At 32.7% G+C, this 23,000-nt stretch overlaps 1 protein-coding gene across 6 annotated transcripts in view; it reads right to left on the reverse strand.

The window, feature by feature from the left end:
• Positions 1 to 23,000, reverse strand: part of Spock3 (SPARC (osteonectin), cwcv and kazal like domains proteoglycan 3) — a 411,971-nt gene that overhangs the window by 85,750 nt on the left and 303,221 nt on the right. For all 6 annotated transcript variants that reach the window (XM_076852353.1, XM_076852352.1, XM_076852349.1 and 3 more), the window contains one exon: positions 17,732 to 17,846. In XM_076852353.1, the coding sequence (XP_076708468.1) occupies positions 17,732 to 17,846 (115 nt within the window). The remainder of the gene's footprint in view (positions 1 to 17,731; positions 17,847 to 23,000) is intronic.

Here is a 23,000-nt window from a genome sequence, read left to right on the forward strand (position 1 = left end):
TAACTGGAAAATTGGAAAACACCCTCTTCTCACACACCTCACTAACAGGTCTGGAGAAATAACAACAGTAAATTAAAGTGCTGTCACATGCATGATCTCTTTAGGGGTACCAGAGAGAAGCCTCAAAGTAAAGAAGAGGGGACAAAACAAGGACACAAGAGGAATTTGGAGCTTCTGATGCCTAGAGTTAGGGAAAAAAAAAAAACCCATGAAATACAATGCACATCCTGACCAGAATAATGTAAGTCCTAAACTAAAGGCATATTTTCTTACTGCTTAACAATCTTATATATCCTCCCTACTTCCCTGGCTTATACTTCAAAATGATACAAGGCATGACAAAGTAGGGAAAATATAACAGCTTTAGTAGACAAAGCAATCCATCTTTAGATTCAAAGTCATATTACATGGAAATTGAAAATTATCAGAAAAAATTAAAATGACAATAAATGAAAGATGCAGAGATAAAATACAAAAAATAATCAAAAGGAAATGATAGAAATAAAATAAATACAGTAACAGAAATGAAGAAGAGCAAATTAAACCTAAGTTGAAGAAACTGATAAAAAAATTAGAGTAGAAATTAATGAAATTAAATACAATAAATTAATAGAGAAAATTCAATGAAACTAAAGGGCTGTTCTTTGGACATATGAATAACATGGAAAAACAATGGATAAATCAACAAATACATAAAGTAGACAAAATTTAGCAATACACAGACAGGCAAAAGAGTCAACAATATTGGTTTCCTAAACATTAGCAAGATAATGAGGATATATTATGAATAACTATATTTCATACATTTCATAATTTAGATGTAACAGACCCATTATTTGATGGATTCAAACTATTGACACTCTTTCAAGACATAATATATAAAATGAATAGTACTATACCTAGTAAAGGTAATTGAATTATTAGCTAAAATGTTGCCAAAAATGAAAATATGAAGCACATATATTTTTACTGGTGAATTTTATCAAGCAAACATTTAGGAAAAACCATTACTAATTCTACGTAAAAATTTTCAGATATTTTAAGAGAAATAAACACTTTCCAACTCACTTCATAGGACAATCAACATCCTAATGATAAAGCCAGATAAAGACATTATAAGAAAATTACAGGTTAACATCTCTCATGAATATAAAAGCAAAATATCCTTAACAAAGTATTAGAAAATTGATTTCAGAAATGTATAAAATGAGATTTTATGTTATGCTCCTCTAGAATTCATTCCCAGAAGTAACACTGTTTCCACAAAATGAATTCAACTAATGTACTTTATCATGTTAGATTTTCAAAAATATATTGGAAACTATAGCAAATAACAAAGAAAAAAGGGGCATATATTGAGAAGAAAGAAATTAAACACTCTTAATTCACAAATAATATAATTACCTATGTAAAAAGTTCTGCAGTAGAAAACAAAAAGCTAAAGTGATTATATACATGTATAGTTTATAGTACATGTGATTATATTATAATTGTTTAGAAGTTATTATAACAAGGTTGCAGTATAATTGGTAAATAGGAAAAATCAATTGTTTTCACATATCATGAATGAAAAAACGGGATTTGATACTAAACACAAAATACCATATATGTCAATACCTCCAAAAATGAAATACTGCCATATCTATAAAAAAAGTACAAGCTCTATATGAGGAAAACTACAAAACCCTAATGAAAGAAATCAAGAAGAAATGAATAAGTGAAAAGATAACAATTGGGCAAATACATGCATAACGATGAATATAGGCAGAGAAGTTATATACCTCACAAAAATTAACTCTAAATGGATTATATACCTAAATATATACTGAAAAATTATATATTGCAAAAAAAATAACATTGGAAGGAAATCTAGATGAACTTGGTTTGGCTATGACTTTTAAAATTCTAAAATCAAATGTGTGATCCATGAAAGAAAAAAACTAATAATCTGGACTTTATTAAAATTAAAATCTGTGAAAGACAATGTCAAGACAATTCAAAGATATATCACAAAGTGGGAAAAAAATACATGAAAAGGCTTATCTGATGTATGACTGTTATCCAAAATATACCAAGAACTCTTAAATCTTAACTATAAACAACACAACCAATTTAAATAATAACACAAAGACTTTAACAGATAGCTCACCAAAGATGACATAAATATGTCAAATAAAGAATATGAAAATATGCTCCACATTATATGTGATCAAGGAAATGCAAATTAAATCAATAATGATAAACCACTATATATGTATTAGAATTAACAATGTACAGATTTTTGACAATACTAATTGCCAGAAACTAATAATTTTTAATACTTGGATGTCATTAACATGTCCTTCAGGGAGTGAATGGATAAACTGGTATGTCCAGGAAAGGCAATATTATCTAGAAAGAAATGAGATACCAAGCCATGGAGAAATGGAGGAAACTTAAATGCACATTGTTAGGTGAAAAGATCCAATCAGAAAAGTGACAGATTCTGTGATTTCAACTAGATTATATTCTGGAAAAGGCAAAACTATGGAGACTGTGAAACTATCAGTGGTTTCCAGGAATTAGTGGGGATAGAGCTCTGAATGGGTGGAGTGTAGAGTATTTTTAAAACAGTGAAGCTATTCCACGATAAAATAATGGTTGATACATGTCATTATAAATATGACCGAACACAATACCAAGATTAAACCTGAATAAAAACTAAGGACTTTGGGTGATTTTGATGTAGTTTCAGCAAATGTCACAAATTCAGCAAATCAGTCTTATGGGAGATGTTGAGAACTAAAGAGGATGGACATGCATGAGAGCAGGAGGTATACAGGACAGCTCTCTGCCTTCAGCTCAATATTACCTTGAGACAAAACTAATCAACATATAAAGATTATGTTTTATTGAAAGTGTTCATTTCTAGTATCATGTATTTGACTTAAAGCACCATGATGCAGATAAATTCTAATGCCCCTTCCTTAAAATTCACTCTTACTACTACATTATTTAGACTCCTAATTAATTTGTAAACTTAACTCACTTGATCTCAATAATAATTTTCTGATCACTTTTCATAAATGACATTAGGGAGGACTCTAGGCAAAGGAGCTGGTAGTCAGGGAAAGGTACAGAACTCAAGTGAGGCAAGAGAGGTAGATTTCATAAGAAAGAGAAGAAGGCAAAGTAGCATTGAAGAGCTCAAAGCGTGTGGGTATTCACTAAGAAGCAAGGAAGAGAGAGAGTGCCCCAGTGTCCCTTGTGTGTACATGCACCTTATAAAATGTTTTGTTCCAGACTATCATATCAAAGCTGTTGTTTAGCAAATGAGGTTGGGAGATTGAGACAGCATTCCCACCCTCCATATGGGAAAGTACAAATTTGATGCTTTCTAGAAAAATAAAGATAAGACTTTTTCTGGGACCCAGTTTGGATAAGGTTGCTACTATGCTACTTATGTGAAGAATAAGAGTTTCCCATGTCTGAGGTTCCTCAATTGAGACTAAGCCCCACTGTGTGCAGAACATTCTCCTACACTGTTCTGATTCTCATCTGTGGAATGAATGCATACAGTGAGCTTTTGGTGTTAGCAGTAATGTTCCATATCTCTGAGCTAAGAGTCTGCTGTGTGCTGCTACCATCTATGAACCAGCTAGCAGGGTGACTTCCAAGTAGCGTGAGGTATCAGAACCTTGACCAACACAGATCTTGACAAATAAATGTTATCATTTAGATACCATGCTAAGGATACTGCATCTACTTAATTCAATCTAATATTCACAGTTGCCCAGTGGATTGTATTTTACCTACTTTATAGAAAAGGACATTGGAAATTAGAGTGTTTAACTAACCTCAGGGTCAAACTTCAAAGCGGCAGCAGTATCATTGACATAAAGATATACATATCAAACCATAGCACCTGAGTTTAGCTACTAACGGACTCCCTGGATAGTTGTATTTTAAAGGAAGCATTATAATGATCATAATTCTTAGAAATGAAACCTGATCTGGTATATGAGATAAATGTAAAATGACAGAAAATTAGGCCAGATGCAAATGTAATATCTTATTGGAAGAAGTAATCCCTTAAATTGTAGAATTTTAATAAAAAAGTCCTTTTGACTAACCTAGTTAAGTAATTATATCCATATCTTCTATTTATATGAAGAGACTGTAATATCAGAAGGTCATAATAATCTGTCCAAAACGTAAAGCATTTTTGTCTCAAATAATTGTGTTCCTTCATTTTCTCATGCTTCAATGTGGCCAAAATCTGTAAGGGAATTATCTGATAGAGGATTGACTGACATTTAAAGCTTTTAAAAGGTATACATGGATATACCTGTTATATTTTCAAAATGTGAAGCAGTAATGACATACCAGAATTTAAAATAAATTGATAATTCTTTTTAATAAAATGATATTTTCCATGATATGCTTGAATATTTCAAAGAATCAGAAGCTGAAATTATGTATGAATGTATGATAAAATATTTACTTCTGAAGAAAGTTAAGTGCCTAATTATTTAACATATAGGTACAGCTCGTTCTATAAGTATGACACTAATTTTATTGATACAGTACTCTACAGTATCTGGTATATGAGATAAATGCAAAATGATGTGATATAAGAGACACTATTGTTCTCAATCAGCAGGAGAAGACAACAGACCAATTTCTTCAAATACTGAAGGACTATGTTATTTCATCTAATATTAAATTCTTAGGCATACTGTTGACCAATCCTATGATCAAAATAAAGAATTTTCTGATATTCAAAGTCCCCCAACACTCCACCATCTACCTCTACCTTTAAAGAAAATAACAAAATATATATGGCCAACAAAGCTATAAGAAATGTCATAAAAAAGTAAAGATAATGAATCAGTAAAAGTGTAGGTACAGTGCAAGAGTGGAATATATGAGAGTTACAGATGTAGGTTTATTGCAGGCTTAGAAAACATCTGCACTGGATCACAAGGAAAGGAAAGTATAGACAAAGTACCCTGTGGAGGGCACTGACATGCCCACTTACCCAATCTTCCTAATACTGATTATTCATGGCACAAGAGGTAGCTTGAGTCTCTTATCCACTGGGGTTACCATTCTCCCTGCTCTCATGGGGGAAAGGGGTCCAGGGGAATCCTGAATACATGGTGGATCTGTGGCACAACTGGGAAAGGGGGCTTAGGAGCAGCCCAGCCCGCTCCTTTGAGAAGACTTTTAGCAAACTTAGCGTTGTTGCCTTGGAGGAAGACATTATCTGTATTACTGTGAATGGAAATGAATCTCGGAGAAGCAGGTGACTTTCACTACAAGGTAGTTAAATATGTCCCACACGAGACTGGAGGGAAAAATTACCCCAGAAAGGTTTACTTGAAAACATAGATTGAAGAGTCAAAAACGCTATGGAGAATTTCTTCCCTACACAGCATGGGGGATGTGAGCAGCATTTTGGAATAATTTACGAGACTAACGGATTTGGGAGACAATCCTTCAGTATATAAGACACATACCAATAAACTAATGGTGTATGGTTCTTTCAAAACAAAAACACAAGGAACAAAAGAGAGCTATTTAGAAACTCTGTGGAGAGAATCAAGAAACCCAAGAAACAAAAACACATGGCCTAGGAATGAATTCAGGATAAAATAAATGCAAATAAAGTCAAATCAGAAAAAAATTCCTCAAATACAAGATTAAAATTTTACACAACTTTAAGCAATTCATAATGGTAAAAAGAGAATCTCTTTGATCTTGATATTGTCATTTTATTGGTACATCACTTGGAACTAGATATTGGTGATGGACATAGATCCATGGCATAGTATATCACATTGCAATAAAATTATTTACAGACATTGCCGCAGTCTGGCTGGGCACAAAATCACGAGCCACTCACAGCTTTGTAGATTCAAACAGCAATTCTTTATTCCCTAACTCACACAATACCTTACAAACACGTTCTGGGGAAATCCACATTCTCTGCCCAAATACTCTCTGAATCCCAGAACTCCAGGGAACTCAAGGCGCCTGAGGCAGCAGGATACGCCCTATTCCCAGCAGGAATAACCTTAAACCTGGAACCTCCCTAAACTCAAGGAGAAGGAAACTCCCTAATCCCAGCAGGATACACCCTAAACCTGGATCCGCCCTGGTCCTTGAGCAAGGTCACCTTACATGCAATGTCACTGCAAATGACCTGGGTTCAATATGGAGAGTACTTCCTCTAAGCAACATTGGGTAGGCTGACAAAGAAATTGCCATGCATCATTCCTAAGAAACTCTACGCTTCCTTCTAATCAATAAAGTGGGGTTTTAGGGGCTGGTGCAGGTTACAGTTGATCTCATTGAACTACTCAGTGTTTTACCATATACACAAATTATTTTGAAGTATTGAAATACAGAAACTTAAATTCAAAATCTTTGGGAGACATTTTAAAATTCACTTATGGTGATTCAGAAATATATTTCTCTGTGGCTGTTTTCTCAGGTTATTAATAAACATTCATTGGACTTATTTTTCTTTAGTTGATTTCTGTTATTACTGTTGAAAAAATTCCTTTATGGTGATACAACTGTCAAATTTTCAGTAAAGACTTTCATTACAAAATAGAAAGAGTAACTAGAGATCTCATTTTCAGAAAAATCCAACATAAAACCGCATAAATATTGTCTTCTTAAGAAAATCTGACATAAATTTTGATCAAGAAGGGTGCTTAAATACCAGATTTTGGTGAGGATACAAAATAAGAAAAAGACATGATAAAAAGGACACTGAGAAAATAAAATTGTTTCATATCCAAATTCAGAATACATAATAATGTGGAAATTCTCTCATCAAGTCATTTTTGTTTAGGGATATATATTATACTTTCATTATTAGTAATGTCTTGGGGAAATAATGTATTGAATTCTTGAACAGATTTGTGATTTTTGGTAATAACATCTCAAATGATTTTATGTATTCCTGATTTTAGTGATTCTGTGAAACTAATAAAAACAGTGGTCATTTTGCCAAAAATAAATGAAAATTGGCATTAATGTAATTTAGAAGAAAATATGTGAGAGATTAATTAGTAACACATTAAGTAAGTTGTCCACCACTACCATAATGATCTTCGTGAATCACCCTGGAAACATGAAAAATCCCGCAGGGGAAGATACAAACAAGACATTAAGAAAAGAAAGCTAAATGTTGCATCCTTCCTTGTTGGCATCTCAGAAACTTTATTATGTAATATTTTATGAAAATTTGGCTCCAGAAAATATACACTCTCAGGAGTTGGCCAAGATTATAGTTGACCTAAGCTACTGAATCTTAGACTTTTAACAAGTAACACAACATGATTAACATTGCTTTTTTAAAAATATATGTGCATAACTATTTGCTTGCACTCAATTTACTCTTAAAAGCTAATATCATTCTTTATATATCTCTCCTTGGTTACTAATGTAATATATACTATAAATTATTTTACACATGTCATCAAAGCTATATATTTTTAGTGAAAAAGCATATATGATCTAATAGAATAGAAACTCTGAAGAGCTAGCTTGATAATGTAATTAGGGTCAGCCAGGATAGGTTCAAATTCTCTCCCTAATACTTTTTAACTGTGTTACTTTTGCTTGGTTAAATAACTTCTCTGTGTGCTAACCTAATTATTTCTAAAATGAGTATACAAGCAGCATACACTTCATAGGATTTTCTGAGGATTAAATGAAATAATACGTGTAAAGTAACTAAAGGCGTGTCAAGCTTATATCAATGAGGGTTAAATGGCATAGGTCCAGTTCTTTTTTTTTTTTTTAGTCCAGTTTTTCAAATTACTAAAAAATTATGTTCAACCTATTTAAGGGATTTAAACAGTTTATAAAAGTCACAAGTCTGGCCTGAAATCAGTCTTTTTGAAGTTAGAAAAAAATATACAGAGGGTAGGCTAGGAAAAGTTAGAAAGATAGCCTGGTGACTATTTCAAATTAAAGGAAAGTCCTTTAATTATTTGAGTTTTCATTTCCTCAAATGTCAACTGCTCTACCGAAAATAGTCTTCACTTTCTCATACTTGATATCTACATTTTGTTCACTCAACTCCACCACAGTGGTGGAAATGAATTATATGTTGGTGATGGGAGACAAACTGTAGTGGGAGACAGAATGTTTATTGCATATTATATATGCCAAGTAATTTGTTTACATTATTTCATATAATTCACACTAGGTGCTCTTTCTATGTTTGTAACTGACATTTTAAATGGAAATACTTGTGGTCATTTCTCAGGCTTTGTATTACTGAATATTGTTTCTGTGTTCAAGAGTTCTGTTTCTCATTTGAATTCCATCAAGTCCTCCATAGATTCTCCTTCCTCTTCAATGTATATGCATGTGTTATAGTTTGGATGTGAGGTTGTCTCACTAAAGCTCCTTTGTTAGAGCAGGACTGTTTGAAGTAATTAGATTATGAAAGCTGTTAATGAATTAATGGATTAATCCAGTTTTGAATCAATAAATTTGAAAGTACTACTTCACTGAGTACTAACTGTATGCAGATGAGTGTGGCTGGAGGATATGGATCATTGGGGTCCATGTATTTTGGCCCCCTGGCTCCCTCCTCTTCTGTACCTGTTGATTATTACTACTCTGCCATACCCTATAGCCATGATGTTCTGCCTCATCTCTTTCCCAGAGCATCGGAGCCACCAGACCATGGACTGAACCTCTGAAATGGTGAGCTCAAAATAAACTTTTCCTTTCCACATTGTTATTCTCAAGTACTTTAGTAACAGCAATGGAAAGCTGACTAACATAGCATGCCAGTTTTCCAGAGAAAACTCACCCAGTTCTTCTCACTTTTGCACCTCATTAGATCTTATCCACTCTAGTAGTTTGATTTATTAACTGGGTCTATTCCAACCCAGATCTCTAACCTTAGATATATAAACATGAATGTGTCTAAACATGGCAGTCCATAGGCACCTTACACACACGGTGTCCAATACCAAACTTAACATCCTTCTTATCTCATATGGACATTCTGACAATTTTTTCATCAATTTTATCACCATAGACTTTTCAAGAGTTACCATTAATTCGCTTCTTCTTTCCTATATTTGATCAAACAACACATCCTAACCATTTAGCTCCCTACACATTTTTTTAGTCTCTCATCTATCACCTTCCTATCCCCAATCTCTTAGTCACCATCATTCCAGCCGCAGTTATTACTGACCTCATAACTGCTCATGTTTCTTCACTATTGAACCATCATATTTAACTACCACATGTCTCAAACTTTTCAAAACTCCATGTATAACCTCTCTCATAATTGTTGTATTCACTGAAAACCCTTGAGGACTGTTTTGTTCTACTATTTACTAAATATATTCCCTCTTTTTATATTATGAATTATCCATAGACCTTTATAAAATGTTTGTGAAGTAAACTTATCAAACTAATAATGAAAGTATCAATTATAATGAAACTCAGAAAAACATAAACACTTTGAAATTGTGATTTTAAAATTATTGAGTTTTGTGGAATAAATGAAATATGATTTTATTTTTGTTATCTTTTCAAATTAAAAAAAAATCATGGACACAGTTCAACATTCTTTAACGTACCGATATAAACAACACATGATTGTATCTATATATTTCCTTATTTTAGAAACTTGCAAAATAGCAGATAATTTGACGAATCATTAGCTATCAAAAGTTGTTTATTACTAAGATAAAATGATTCATTCAATAAATTTATTAATATTAATTCAGAAATTATTATTATAAAACAAAGAAGCATACCATTGTATTGCTTTGGGTGGCTAGTTAGACTAAATTACTCATTTTGAATAGGTATCACAGAAAAAAGAATGCATTCTCACTTTTTTGTTTTTGATTCCAACTGGCTTTAAGCTTTCTTGTTTTCTCCACAAAATATGGATATTTTATATTTAAAATGGACAATCTGTAGGTATTTTCCTATTTCTGAAATAAAAAACAACAACAATGTCTTCATGAGACTATGTAGATACTGCACTGACTGTCCTTTTGCCATTTTGAGGCTTTACATTATCACTGGATACCTCAAATCTCACCCACAGTGTTGTAAAAAACTTATAAATGACATAAACTATAATACAGTCTTAATAATGTGCTACACTTCATGAAATATATTTCATGATTATGTCACTGATCAAAAAAGTTCCACATGAGATCTTCTAAATACAAATCATTTGACCTCACTAGACAGAGTTGGAAAACTTAATACATTCTAAATTAGTAGTGGAATAGCACATATAACATTAATACCTTCCATAATATTTACTATTGATAGAGGTCAATACAACCTACTATGGGGATGATATTCATTGTCACATAACCATTGAGTGGAAAGGCAGATAGTGGGCATGAGTTCTTATGGTTAATATCTGAGATATCCCCAAAATCTCACGTGTAAGACAATGAAAGAAATGTCGGCAAGTTGGGAGTGGATGGAGAAGGTAGGTCACTGGCAGTGTTCCTTTGGGGTTTATATTTAGTCCCTCCTGAGCAAAGCTCTTTCTGCTTCCTGCTTGCCACCTCCTGAGCTGCTTTCTTCCCCCACACTCTTCCACCATGATGTTTTACTTTACCTTGGCCCCAGAGCAATAGAGTGTGCCATTTATGGACTAATTCCTCTGAAACCATGATCCAAAATAAATTTTTTTTCTTCTAATAGTTCTTGTCAGGACTTTTGGTCCCATAAACGCAAAAACTGAAATATTCTTGGAAATAGGTAATTTTGTGCCTTTATCTGAGGTATGTGATTGTTTATTTCCTTTCTTGATTTCAGGGCAATGAAATGAAAGGGATGTGGTATCCAGTTTAAGATTAAAACCTGTCAAGAGTATTCATGGTTAAATCAATATGATGCAGATTAGAACTTAGAAATAGTTTGGAAACATTATTCCATTAATTGTAATTTTATGTGCTCTCTCAAAAAATGTACAGATGTGAATTTCAGGAAAAGGGTTGACGGATATCAGATTCTTAATGCATTTCAACCTACTCATGGAAAAGCAGAAACATCAAGTTCCAAAATTTATCTTTGGGTTTTATTTAAGCTTAATGTTCACCTAGTAGGTACCGAGAGGCCACTACTACTACTCTTTGCCTTGGTCTTGTTTGGGTGTGAGTCAGTTCTGATTTGTTCTTATCAAATACTGTGACTATGACTGCTACTTTTAAAAGAGTGCTTCTACTACATTTTGCAAGCATTTATCCTCAAAGGATATGAAAGAATAAAGATTGGAAAGAAGTTGAATAAAGAATAAGTATAAATAGTCCTTTAGGGCTATAATAATTAAAATAGGGGGATTTCTACTTTCATATCTGATAACGTGCAAGTGCATAAGCTTAAAATAAAATGATTCTGGCTACAATTTATAGGGAAGATAAAAATCCCACAGTAATTTTATGTGCAAATTAAAATATTTGTATGAAATTCTAAATTAATCCTTTGAATAGCTTCACAAAATATAGTCTTCAAGGAATAGCTCTAACAATTTCCACATTTAAAATGTACTTTTGTTCAGTTTATGTTGTTTTGGCACACATATTAGCTTTAATCCAAGAATAAATATTCTAAAAATTTAACATTTATTTTATTGTAAATTATCATGCAACACTTGTCAATAAATTTATTTAATTTTACAATTCTCTAAAGCTAATAAAAATCAGAGAACTTACTGTTTATAAATGTTGTACTTATGCATGTCGCCAGAATATATTAGCATACTGGTGTTAGTCTTTTTCTACGGTGTCAACTGTGCATTTTAGTAAAACCATATTCTGATACAAACTAATTAGCAAACCCAAAGTACTAAAGAATTTAAGAAAATCTAAATTTTACAAAATGTAATTGCTTAAACAGTGAAGAATGGAAGTTCAGGCGTTAATGAATGAGTTCAGAGTTATAAAGTCTATTACATATTTCCTAAAAATCTTATAACCTAGAAAGGGTGTTTTTAATTACAAATTGATATCATATACAACTTTGGATAATACATTCAAAACCTTCAAAAATGGACATTCCTTTGAAATATAAATTAACATAATTTATATTAACATAATAAAAGAAGCAACACACACATATATACACACAAACACACACACACAACACATACTGAAAAGACCAATAGATGTGAAAGAATATATCAGGTTTATTAAAGAAAATAACCAATAACTTCTTGGCTACAGAATTATACTGCTAAGCTATTTCAAAGTATACAACGAATTCTCGAAATTTATAAATACTATGAATGATAGAAAAAGTTGAAAACCCTCCAATGTTTTTGTAATCAAAGAAACTGTGACTTATAAGCTTAAACATATATATATATATATATATATATATATATATATATATATATATATATATATATATATTGCCAATATATACATTTTCATCAGTGGAAAACTATGATTTTAAAATCTATACTATAAACACTAATTTTTGCTACCTTATAGGATAACAATGCACCATGCAGGTAGAAAGTATCAAAAATAGTTAAAAATAAAGAAACTTAATCAAAATTTGGAGCGAGTATAGTTTCTAAATAGAATCATGATTACATAGTTATTTAATTCTTATCCTCTAGAGAATAAGGCATAAAGGGAAATATGCAATTTACCTATTCTCAGCTCTTGGTAAAAGGAACCTTCAAAAAAGTGAAGGTAGAGAAACAGTATGACTCACAAGTTCAGGAAGATAAGCTAGACATTTGTGTTAGCATGCATAAATCTCCCAGATTATTAAACTCAAGAATTATCTTTGATACATTAATTTCCTTGTCTATCATATTCATTCCAAGCCTTGTGAATTCTATTCCAGCAATTCTATTCCATTTTATTTAAATGCTACTTCTATCATTTCTGTGTCTGCTATTATTGATGAGAGATGATTACCTTCTTTCTGAAACACCTGAATATTTATTTTCCTACCTCTTCCCCAAACAAATAAACATGAAATTGCCTGTACAGAACAGTTACATAGTAAGAGTAAGAAAATGTTTGGGAAATGTTCTTTCAAGACCTTAAACTTCTTCGTGTGTCTGAATTCAATGAATTAAAACCAGAGCCTTCGTCTGTGCAATGGTTGCAGCATGTTTCCCTAAAAAACACTCTGTATCCAAGAACCTAAGGAACTGAGAGCCACCACCCGTGCCTGCAAGGTAGGCAGACCTGCAAACGACAGACAGAACAGGCCCAGCTGCCCGCAGAGGGGCAGAATCGCAACCTAGATGCCATTCAATAGACGAATGGATAAAAAAAATGTGGCTTTTATACACAATGGAGTATTACTCTGCATTAAAAAATGACAAAATCATAGAATTTGCAGGGAAATGGATGGCATTAGAGCAGATTATGCTAAGTGAAGCTAGCCAAGCCCTAAAAAACAAATGCCAAATGTTTTCTTTGATATAAGGAGAATAACTAAGAACAGAGTTGGGAGGAAGAGCATGAGAAGAAGATTAACATTAAACAGGGATGAGAGGTGGGAGGGAAAAGAGAGAGAAGGGAAATTGCATGGAAATGGAAGGAGACCCTCAGGGGTACACAAAATTACATACAAGAGGAAGTGAGGGGAAAGGGGAAAAAAAACAAGGGGGAGAAATGAATTACAGTAGAGGGGGTAGAGAGAGAAGATGGGAGGGGAGGGGATGGGGGATAGTAGAGGATAGGAAAGGCAGCAGAATACAACAGACTCTAGTATAGAAATATGTAAAACAGTGGATGTGTAACCCATGTGATGCTGCAATCTGTATACGGGATAAAAATGGGAGTTCATAACCCACTTGAATCAAAGTGTGAAATATAATATGTCAAGAACTATGTAATGTTTTGAATGACCAACAATAAAACTAAATAATATAGACTCCCCCCCCAAAAAAAATAAATAAATCCACAAACCAAAAAAAAAAAAAGAACCGAAGGAACATATGATTTCCTTGAATGTGTGCTATAACTTTTGTGATCTATTTCCTTTTTATGTTCTATTTCTTTCACTCAGTTGATCTGCTGAAATCTTTTATGTATTGTCTTTGTTTTTGATGGCTGCTTCCACTGAAATTTGGTATTTCAAATTATTGAGGAGTCTAATGGTGTGTTTAGATGCATGTTGGTAGTGTTAAAAATATTAAAAGTGACATTATTTACAATGAATAAAATTCTAAAAGATGAGATATATAAAACTCATAATCAAGAAAAATATTTCACACCTGGGAAAATCTGAATTTGTAATAAGAATAACAACAATTAAAATAAACTCTTGCATCTAACCAATCAAATGAGTGACCAAAGGGAGCACTTTGGATGTGCCTAAGTCTAAAGTTTACTATATCTGTAAATCACTGCCATGTGAACAATTAAGATTTGTCTAAGGTAATCCTTTTGATTTACCATCCACAATATAAATCCTTTCCAAGGTCTTTACCAATTATCTTGATATTTGATTCTGTAAATTCTTTTTATGATTTAGAATTGCTAAATATATATGTGGAAAGTGGCTTGTTCATAGTCCATGCTCACAACTATGAATCTTATATTTCCCTGGCCATATAAGAATATCAGGGAACTTAAAAAAATCAACTGAAAGGTCAGTAATCTTTGAATAAAATTGTTCTTTGTTAATGAACACTATTTTTTTTGCAGTACTGAAGATTATAGTTTTGTTTTTAAATGAAGGGAAAGAGAAAAGAAGATGAAATTTATGAAAGAAATCTAGAAGTTTCTGACTGAAGAATGGTATGATTATCTACTTTAAAAAATCAGAATCCATGATCATGAGAAACGTAAATTATATTGTTTTTTAGTTATGCTACTTGGATATAGACACATGAACCTATTTTACACATACATCATGGAATACATTAGGATAATGGAGGAGAACTTAATTTTCCTCTACTTTCTTTATAAAGGAAATCTATTTTTATTAGTCTTACTGCAGCTCAAGCAGATTTAAAGGATTCATTCTGCAAAGAAGGAGGTGAAAACATACTCTGGTGTCAGTTTAACCTCAAATGGAGGAAGCCAGAAAGATTTAAGAAATATTTCACTGTTAGTTGTTTCTTCCCCTCTTCTACTAGAACAGAGATAATATCAAGTAGCATTTCCTGCATTGCACAGTTCACCTAAGACATGCTTCTAATATAAATGACAGTTGAAAGATTAGAAATGATTTGGAACTCAGTTTTACATTTCCCTTGTCTCTTGGCCTTTGGCACTGTGGAGAAATGACATTCAAAATTTTCTGCACTGCTTTCCCACAGCAGCTAGCAAAATCCTGTACTTACTTTGCCCTGACAATCTGTCAGAGCAGGATTAGTTTAAATTCCTCTTGCCTCTTTTTCTACGCACAATTGAACACAAATGATCTTTATCCCCTGATGATAAGACTTTAAGAAAAGTTTCTTTCTTGACATATTAACATAAACACTGTACAGAAAACTTAAATAACATAATTATTGTTGATTCACAAGGGTCCTCTCCTCATATGTGTTACCTTCCAATATTTAATGCATGTGCTAGAAGATTATGATAAATTCATACTATCTCCAACATATGTTCCCATTCATGAGTAATCTAAAAGCAGGAAATATTACTGAAGAGAAATCTTATTGAAGAACTATGATGTATCCTAAATATATATCTATCAGAGCTACTTCTCAGATGTTATTAAAGGCTCCCAGGTAAGAGAGAAACATAGATATCAAATATACTGGGATTTATTTCATGCCTATGATTTTTCAGATGAAAATGTATTCTACTGTTTTTTCAAATCAATTGTGAAAATGTCTAAATTGGGAGTGTGGATAAGGAAGTTTCAAGCATCAAAGAATCTTGGCTAAAGGAAAATTATAATTGATTCTGGATCATGTGGGGGATGATTGATAGATTCAGAGTGGTGCTGGAAATCCTTATTTGGGCTTAACATGGAGAGAGAAGACCTGGGATATAGAGGAGGGAATACAGAAGGAACCTAGCTCTGAAGATGACCCTACACTGGGGTGAGGCAGCAAAAGTGAGGGTTAAAGATCAGAGGTCCTAGAAGACCACTTCACCCTTTCCACCAGTCAGTCTCATTCTGTTGGTGACCTCAAGTTTTAGCCCTAACTTAACTATTGTTTGCAAATTATGTAATTTACTTTGGACAAAGGAACCTCACTGTCTCCTCTGCTAAAGGTAATGTCATAACATTTTTTTTTTAATTTTAAATTTGTAATTTCAAATATAACTTCATTGGGTAAAGTCTGATATAAGTGACATAACTGAAGTTTAGATGCCTTTATTAAATATTCATTATGAGACTATAACATGGACTAGCAAGTGCTTTAATTTAGATTTTGAATGTCCCTAAAAGTTTGGTCTCTAACCTGTGGCATGATAGGGATGAGGGGGAACATTGAAGAATTGGGCTCTGGGAGGCCTTGGAGGAAGTTAGGTCAGGGGCATATTGGGACTCTGGCTCCTTGTCTTTGCTTCCTGGCTACAGAGGTGAGCAGCTCCTTTGCCATGTGCTCCCAACATGATAAACAGGAGGACTATTACAAGCCCAGTAGCTATCAAGTCAAGTCACCATGGACTGAAACCTCTGAAACTCTGAAAAAATAAAACTTTTCTCCTTATAAATTAATTATCTGAGATATTATGCCACAATAGCAGAAAGCTAACTGGAACACTGTGTTCAACAAAATGTATAGTGTGTATTGAATGCATTTCACATTAACTACACTTTTTTTTTAGTCTACATATCTATTATTCACAGTTTTTAGTGGGGGAAAAGGCAAAAATCAATTCTCTACCACAATAAAGGCACCCCATGATATTTTTAAATTACAAGGGTCAGAGAGTTTTAAAATACATGGAAAATGTTGATAGTAAATCTGTAAAAACGTTTTTGACTTAAAGAAACATCTATTCCCTACACTACCTTCTTTATCTAGAGCTGTGGAAGAATGAAATTAACAGCCATGGAGACTTTTTAAAAAGCATCAATAAGGCCAAGTGTGGTGGCACATGCCTGAATCCCAGAAGCCTGGGAGCTGAGACAGGAGGATCACAAGTTCAAAGCCAGCCTCAGCAACTCAGCAAGACCCTGTCTCTAAATAAGAAATATACAAAAAGGTTAGGGATGTGTCTCAGTTGTTAAGTGCCCCCTGGATTCCATCTCCAGTACCAAATAAATAAATCAATAGACAAATTATCAAATATATAAATAATACCATAAAAACCACAATAAATAATCTAGGAAAATTCAAAAGTTATACTATAATACATACATTATATTAAGTTCACAGAATTAGTTTATTTGGTGTCAAATCAAGAAAATAGTGTTTAATTTATGAAATTATTCTATAGGAAATTATACCTACACAATATATGATAGAAATAAATAAGTATAAAAATAAACACAGCAAGACCTAAAAGACACATTTCATACATAATTATTTATAGAAGGCACATGGTAAACACATTGAAAAGAAATGGTATTCTGTAGATTTCTACTTATTCTGATAAGAAATGTCAAATATATAAAAACAATTATTTGCTATAATAAACGGGGCTAAAAGGTAGAAAAATAGACATAAAAATTGTTAACTCCATGTATAAGAGTAAATTTCATTCTGCAGTTAATGTCATTTATTGCAAAACATTTTAATAGGTTGGAACAAATATAAAATTACAAATAAATGTTCATCACTTACCTCTCTTAATGTTTCTGCTTGTACTCATGGACTTATCTGAAGCACATGGGCAATGTCCTTCACATTTGACTGAGATATGCTTTCCTAAGACACATGCCTGATATTCTAGCTTGCACTGTATAAAAAAAGAAAAACACTTAAATCAAATACATCTAGTATCATCAGAAAGTCAAGAAATATTTAGAAAGAAAAAAGTAAGTTGTTATGCATTTAATTTAAAAATCTTTCTACATATATCTCCAATACTAGGTGCACTTTTACACACTCATATATTATTTATTATTTTATGAAAGAAGCAGGAATGCAGTTACCTTGGTCATTGTGGAGAACAGTCACTGGGAAATATAGCAGTTAAAAAGCTATTCCTAGTTTGTCAGCTCGGTTGAATGAACCAAGTTTAGAACTTCAGAATCAAATGGACAGAGAGATGACTTAAGTCAGAATATCTTGAGTTCCCCTTTAAATATAATATTGGTTTTAGTTGCTTATATTTGAACTCTGTTATTGGATGCTAAATTTGGAAATGGCAACTGGATAAATCAGTGACATGCACATTACTGAATGACAAAAGATGCCAAAAAATCAATTCATGAGTGAGTTCCTTAGGAAATACTTCTGTGGTTACTTGTGACTTAACACTAAGATACCACAACAGTCAAATACACATACACACAAATGTACACATAGACACAGGGCAAGTATACATAATTATGATTAAAATTTTAAAAATGAATATAACCTTTACATGAGTACATAATTATGAGATGGCATGTATATGTATACAGTTCATATATTTTTTGGCATGATGGCTTTTTTAGTGACATTTTTATATTCACATACAAATGGTTTTGAACTGAATTTTCTATAGGTCCCACATTTGATCAAATGTACAGTCATAATGGGATGTAAATAAGAATATATCTACAAGTCTCAGAGATTATTTGTCTTGTTTTACTAAAAAGAATAGAATACCATTCTTAAGTGCTTATATTACCATAAGATTAGAAATGATTAAGAAAGTGACAATAGTCTACTTAAATTTCATTATACATGTTATGGGAAAAGATAAGTGAAGGATGCAGGACAAAGAGCATGACTCCTGAATTTGGGTCTCATGACTGCCATTTCCTAACTGTGGCAGTTAGGACTAGTTTCACAAATGCTCTCATCTCAATTGTCACATATGATAATTGGGATAATAGCACTGAATCTCCAGTGTTCTAAGAATCAGACAGCTAATTCTTCCCAGTGCATTAGCTATCCTGAACCAGAATCTCAGCCAATGTTAATAAAAGCTGACTGGAATTAAAATAAAATAATAAAAATATTATGGCACATGAGTCTGTTTATATATTAATTTAGTTTTGATTTGATGTGGTTTGATTTTCTCTGTAAACATTATTCTTTGAAGAATTTTAAGCTTGAGTATTTTTAATTCCTTCTTTAGAGAATATTTTTTTAACTTCACATTTGACAGGATTTAAAAAATCCTAAACCTACTCCATATTTTAAGGAACAATGATTGTCTTCCTACTCTCAAAGAAATAGATCTTCCTAATTCTGAAGTAATATGATTTCTTTAGTGGCACTCTCATAATTTACTCAGAGCAAATTATTTTAAAATTAAATAAAGTAGACTTTCTGGCTCCCATAGGCAAATGCCCCCATGACTAATTTAATTTTGATTCAGCTGATATCAAGAAGTACCAAATGCTCTACACAAGTAATCAGATTACTCACATTCTACAACATTTTATTTATTTTTCGTTGAATAACTCTTCAGTGGACAAGCAAGATTCTTGAATACCCCTGCAACAAATATTTAAAAATTAAGCCGTTTGAAGATGTTTTTGGCAGAATATTGGCTCTTTTAGATGAACAACCCTTTCAAAAGTAATTCAGTGTTTCAAGAACTGAAAAAATGATTTCCTCATGTAAAAGCATGGAGGACTTTAAGGGCAATTAAAAATGCCCAACACCTAATTAAAAATAGAAATAAATATTTAAGCAATTAGGAGCGCTTAATGAAAGCCAAATGACTTGCTTGAAACTTTGAGACTTTTCAGACTTAATATTCTTCACTGTAACTTCTCTTATTATTTCAGCACCCTGGACATGGTCATATGAAAACTTGGACTCCTGACTTAATTTAAGGAAAATTCAAAGACAATTTTGACTGGTTTATGAGCAGACAAAGGTAAAAGTCAATATTAATTACAGCTTATGATTTTTTTTTTTAGTACTGAGAACTGAAGCAAGGGGTGTTCTGAGCTACAACCCAGACCTTTTTCCTTCCTGCCTTTCTAACTTACTTTCATTTTTTTAAAAAATTTTTAGCAGGGTCTCAATAAATTGTTGATGCTGTCCTTGAACTTGTGATCCTTCTGCTTCAACCTCCAAATTTGTGGGAATTACAGGCATGCACTTTTGTGCTGGGTGCTAATACTGGATTTTCCAACTTGAAATGACAGATCCCTTTGAAGATGCTCTATGTCAGATTTATTTTGTTTTCACATAAAAAAATGAGAAAGTCTAATATTGAACACAAAAATATAAAATTTGGTTAATTATAAAGAAGAATCATTTTCTGCTTGAGGGTTAATAGTTCAATTTTTAGATATTCTTAGGCACTAAAAACCTAATTTATAAGAAAAGCATAATATTTATTAAAATTAATTAAATTTTCTTTATAAAGTTTCATTTTTCAGCAAACTTTCTTTGGCATAATTACCACTAAATGTTTCAATGCTGTCCTTAAGATTGTGGGATGTGATAAAATCATAGCTTCACAGAATGTCACTTTACCAAGGAAACAATATTTTTCATTAGAATGAGTCTATTGAACAACTTTTTCTCTATGCACATTGGTAAAGAGCAAAGAAAAAAAATCAGAGATTATACCCTGTTTCTATAATCATATGAATTTAGTTTCCTTTTATTAAAAAAACACTTTGTTTTATTTACTTCCAAATCAATTTTGGAAACAAAAATTATTTATGAAGACTTTTACTTAAAAGATATTAGTATATTAAAATTCTATTTTAAAAGATGCTACCTTTAAATATTTCTTAGCCATATCCACTGACTACATTTCTAATTTATAATGTTCAATTTACTTAATTATCACAAAGCTGAAATATTTATCAAGGTATAAGTGAGCTAAAATATCACATAAAGGGCATGCTCATTAGTCTATAATTACCAAAAAATGCAAATAATGTAGAGAAAGGCATGATTAATGCATCTCTGATTAAGACCCTAAGTACTCAGAGCACTCAAGTTATGCATTATTGTGGAAAGTAAGGCTGCATGATTTTGACACAATTCACAGAAAGTTACTTTATAGTCATTAGTTTAATAGCAGTACCAAACAGAAGAAAATATGATATTACAATAGGAGAAATCTGCAGCATACAAAAAAGATCCTAACTCTCAGGTGCATTAAATACTGGGAAAGGCTGCTGTTACCATTTTCCAAGATCACCATTGCCCTGGCAGATGGCTAAGAGCTGAAGTCCTCAGCTGGGGACAAGTCCTCTCTCCCTGACTAGGAACATCTGGAGATACTTGGTTGCTACAACTAGGGTTAGAGGGTAGAAAGGTTGCTGCTGGCATCTATTAAGGAGGACTGACAGGCTGCTACACATTCTGCAACTCACTGGACAGTCCCCCCATCCTCCAACAATATACACACACTGCCAGAACAAAGGATTATCTGGCCTCAAATATTGATAATTCAAGAATTGGAATGCCCAAATAAGACTGTTTTACTTCAAGACAATGAAAGGATTAACTAAACTCTCAAGAACTTGTTCATATGTCTCTTAGAAAAATTTTGTTTGGTATTCACCAAGGTAATCCATCCATATAAAATAAAAACAATAGAGACTGGGGATGTGGCTCAAGCTATAGTGCACTTGCCTGTCATGCATGGGGCACTGGGTTCCATCCTCAGCACCACATAAAAATAAAATAAAGATGTTGCGTCCACTGAAAACTGAAAAATAAATATTAAAAATTTCTCTCTCTCTCTCTCTCTCTTAAAAAAAACAATGGTATAAACACTCTATCATCTACAGGTACCTAATTATTTAGAGAGTACAAATCAGCTCAAACAACTACACAGTTAAGGGCCATTTGCTTTTATCAAGGCATTACTATAAGTCAAACACCATGCTGAGCAGTTTGATGCATTACTTTCTGATAATTCAAATAAAATAAGCACATTTTTTCTCCAATAGGACTACAAGTTTGGAAAGCTTATGCAACTCATCAAATGTATATATTGCTGCAAGGGGATTCAAGCACTATTTTATAGTTCTTCTGATGTAAAAGGATTGTATAATTATTAGTAGGCAAGGAATAGTAACAATATTTTCTTATTGTACCAATAAAAACTTTTAGCCAAATGAGAAAGCAAATTGAGAAATAAGGAAGGTCATGTATCATATTTCCGTTTTAATAATTCTTGGACTAATATTATCTCTTCAGTGCTCTCATGTAGCAGTATTGTAGACATGATCTGAACTCCTGTGAAAGATTTCATCACACTCTGTTACAGCTTTCCTTTTCCCTGCAAAGCTGCTCCACTAGTGTTCTTGGGATATCCATCCTGGTGTTCCCCATGCAAAGTCAACCAGAGGAAAAAAGGAGGACTTGGTTCAGTCTTAAAATCACTCACTCAATCAAAATATACTATTTACACACAAGTATTAGAATTATAGAACATAAACACAAGCAGGGAGTTCAACGTAGCAACAACAACATTAAAAATACCCTGCTGTCTAGTGTAGACTACAACACGTTTTTCTGTGTGTAAACTCTTCTTTTCATCAAGGAATAACACCTACCTTACTTGAGCGACACTTTCCCTTTTCCATCTGAAATTTCATATTGAGGATCTAATTTTGATGTTATAAAATATTGTAATACATCATACTGAGTAAAGCAAATGGCTCTCACCAATGTGGGTGGATATCATCCAATCCACTGGATAGCACATGATAGAATTTGCTCTCTGAGACACCCATCTTCTCAAACTAGACTGGTCCTGCTTCTCAGTCTTTCTGACCTAGGAATGGCTGATAAACTCCAATAGGTTCAAAGACCTGCTCACTAGGTAAAGCTACCTAAGACTATTGTGTGTCTCCACAAGGTTCATTGTCTCCAGCAGGGAAGAAAAACTGCTGACTTTGCTCATTTTCTCCAAAATATAGTATTTTACTGAATTTTGGTGTAGGCTAGTCTATGTTCCACACTCAGACCTTTA

Source organism: Callospermophilus lateralis, chromosome 4 (genome assembly GCF_048772815.1).
Source record: "Callospermophilus lateralis isolate mCalLat2 chromosome 4, mCalLat2.hap1, whole genome shotgun sequence".
Lineage (NCBI taxonomy): Eukaryota > Metazoa > Chordata > Mammalia > Rodentia > Sciuridae > Callospermophilus > Callospermophilus lateralis.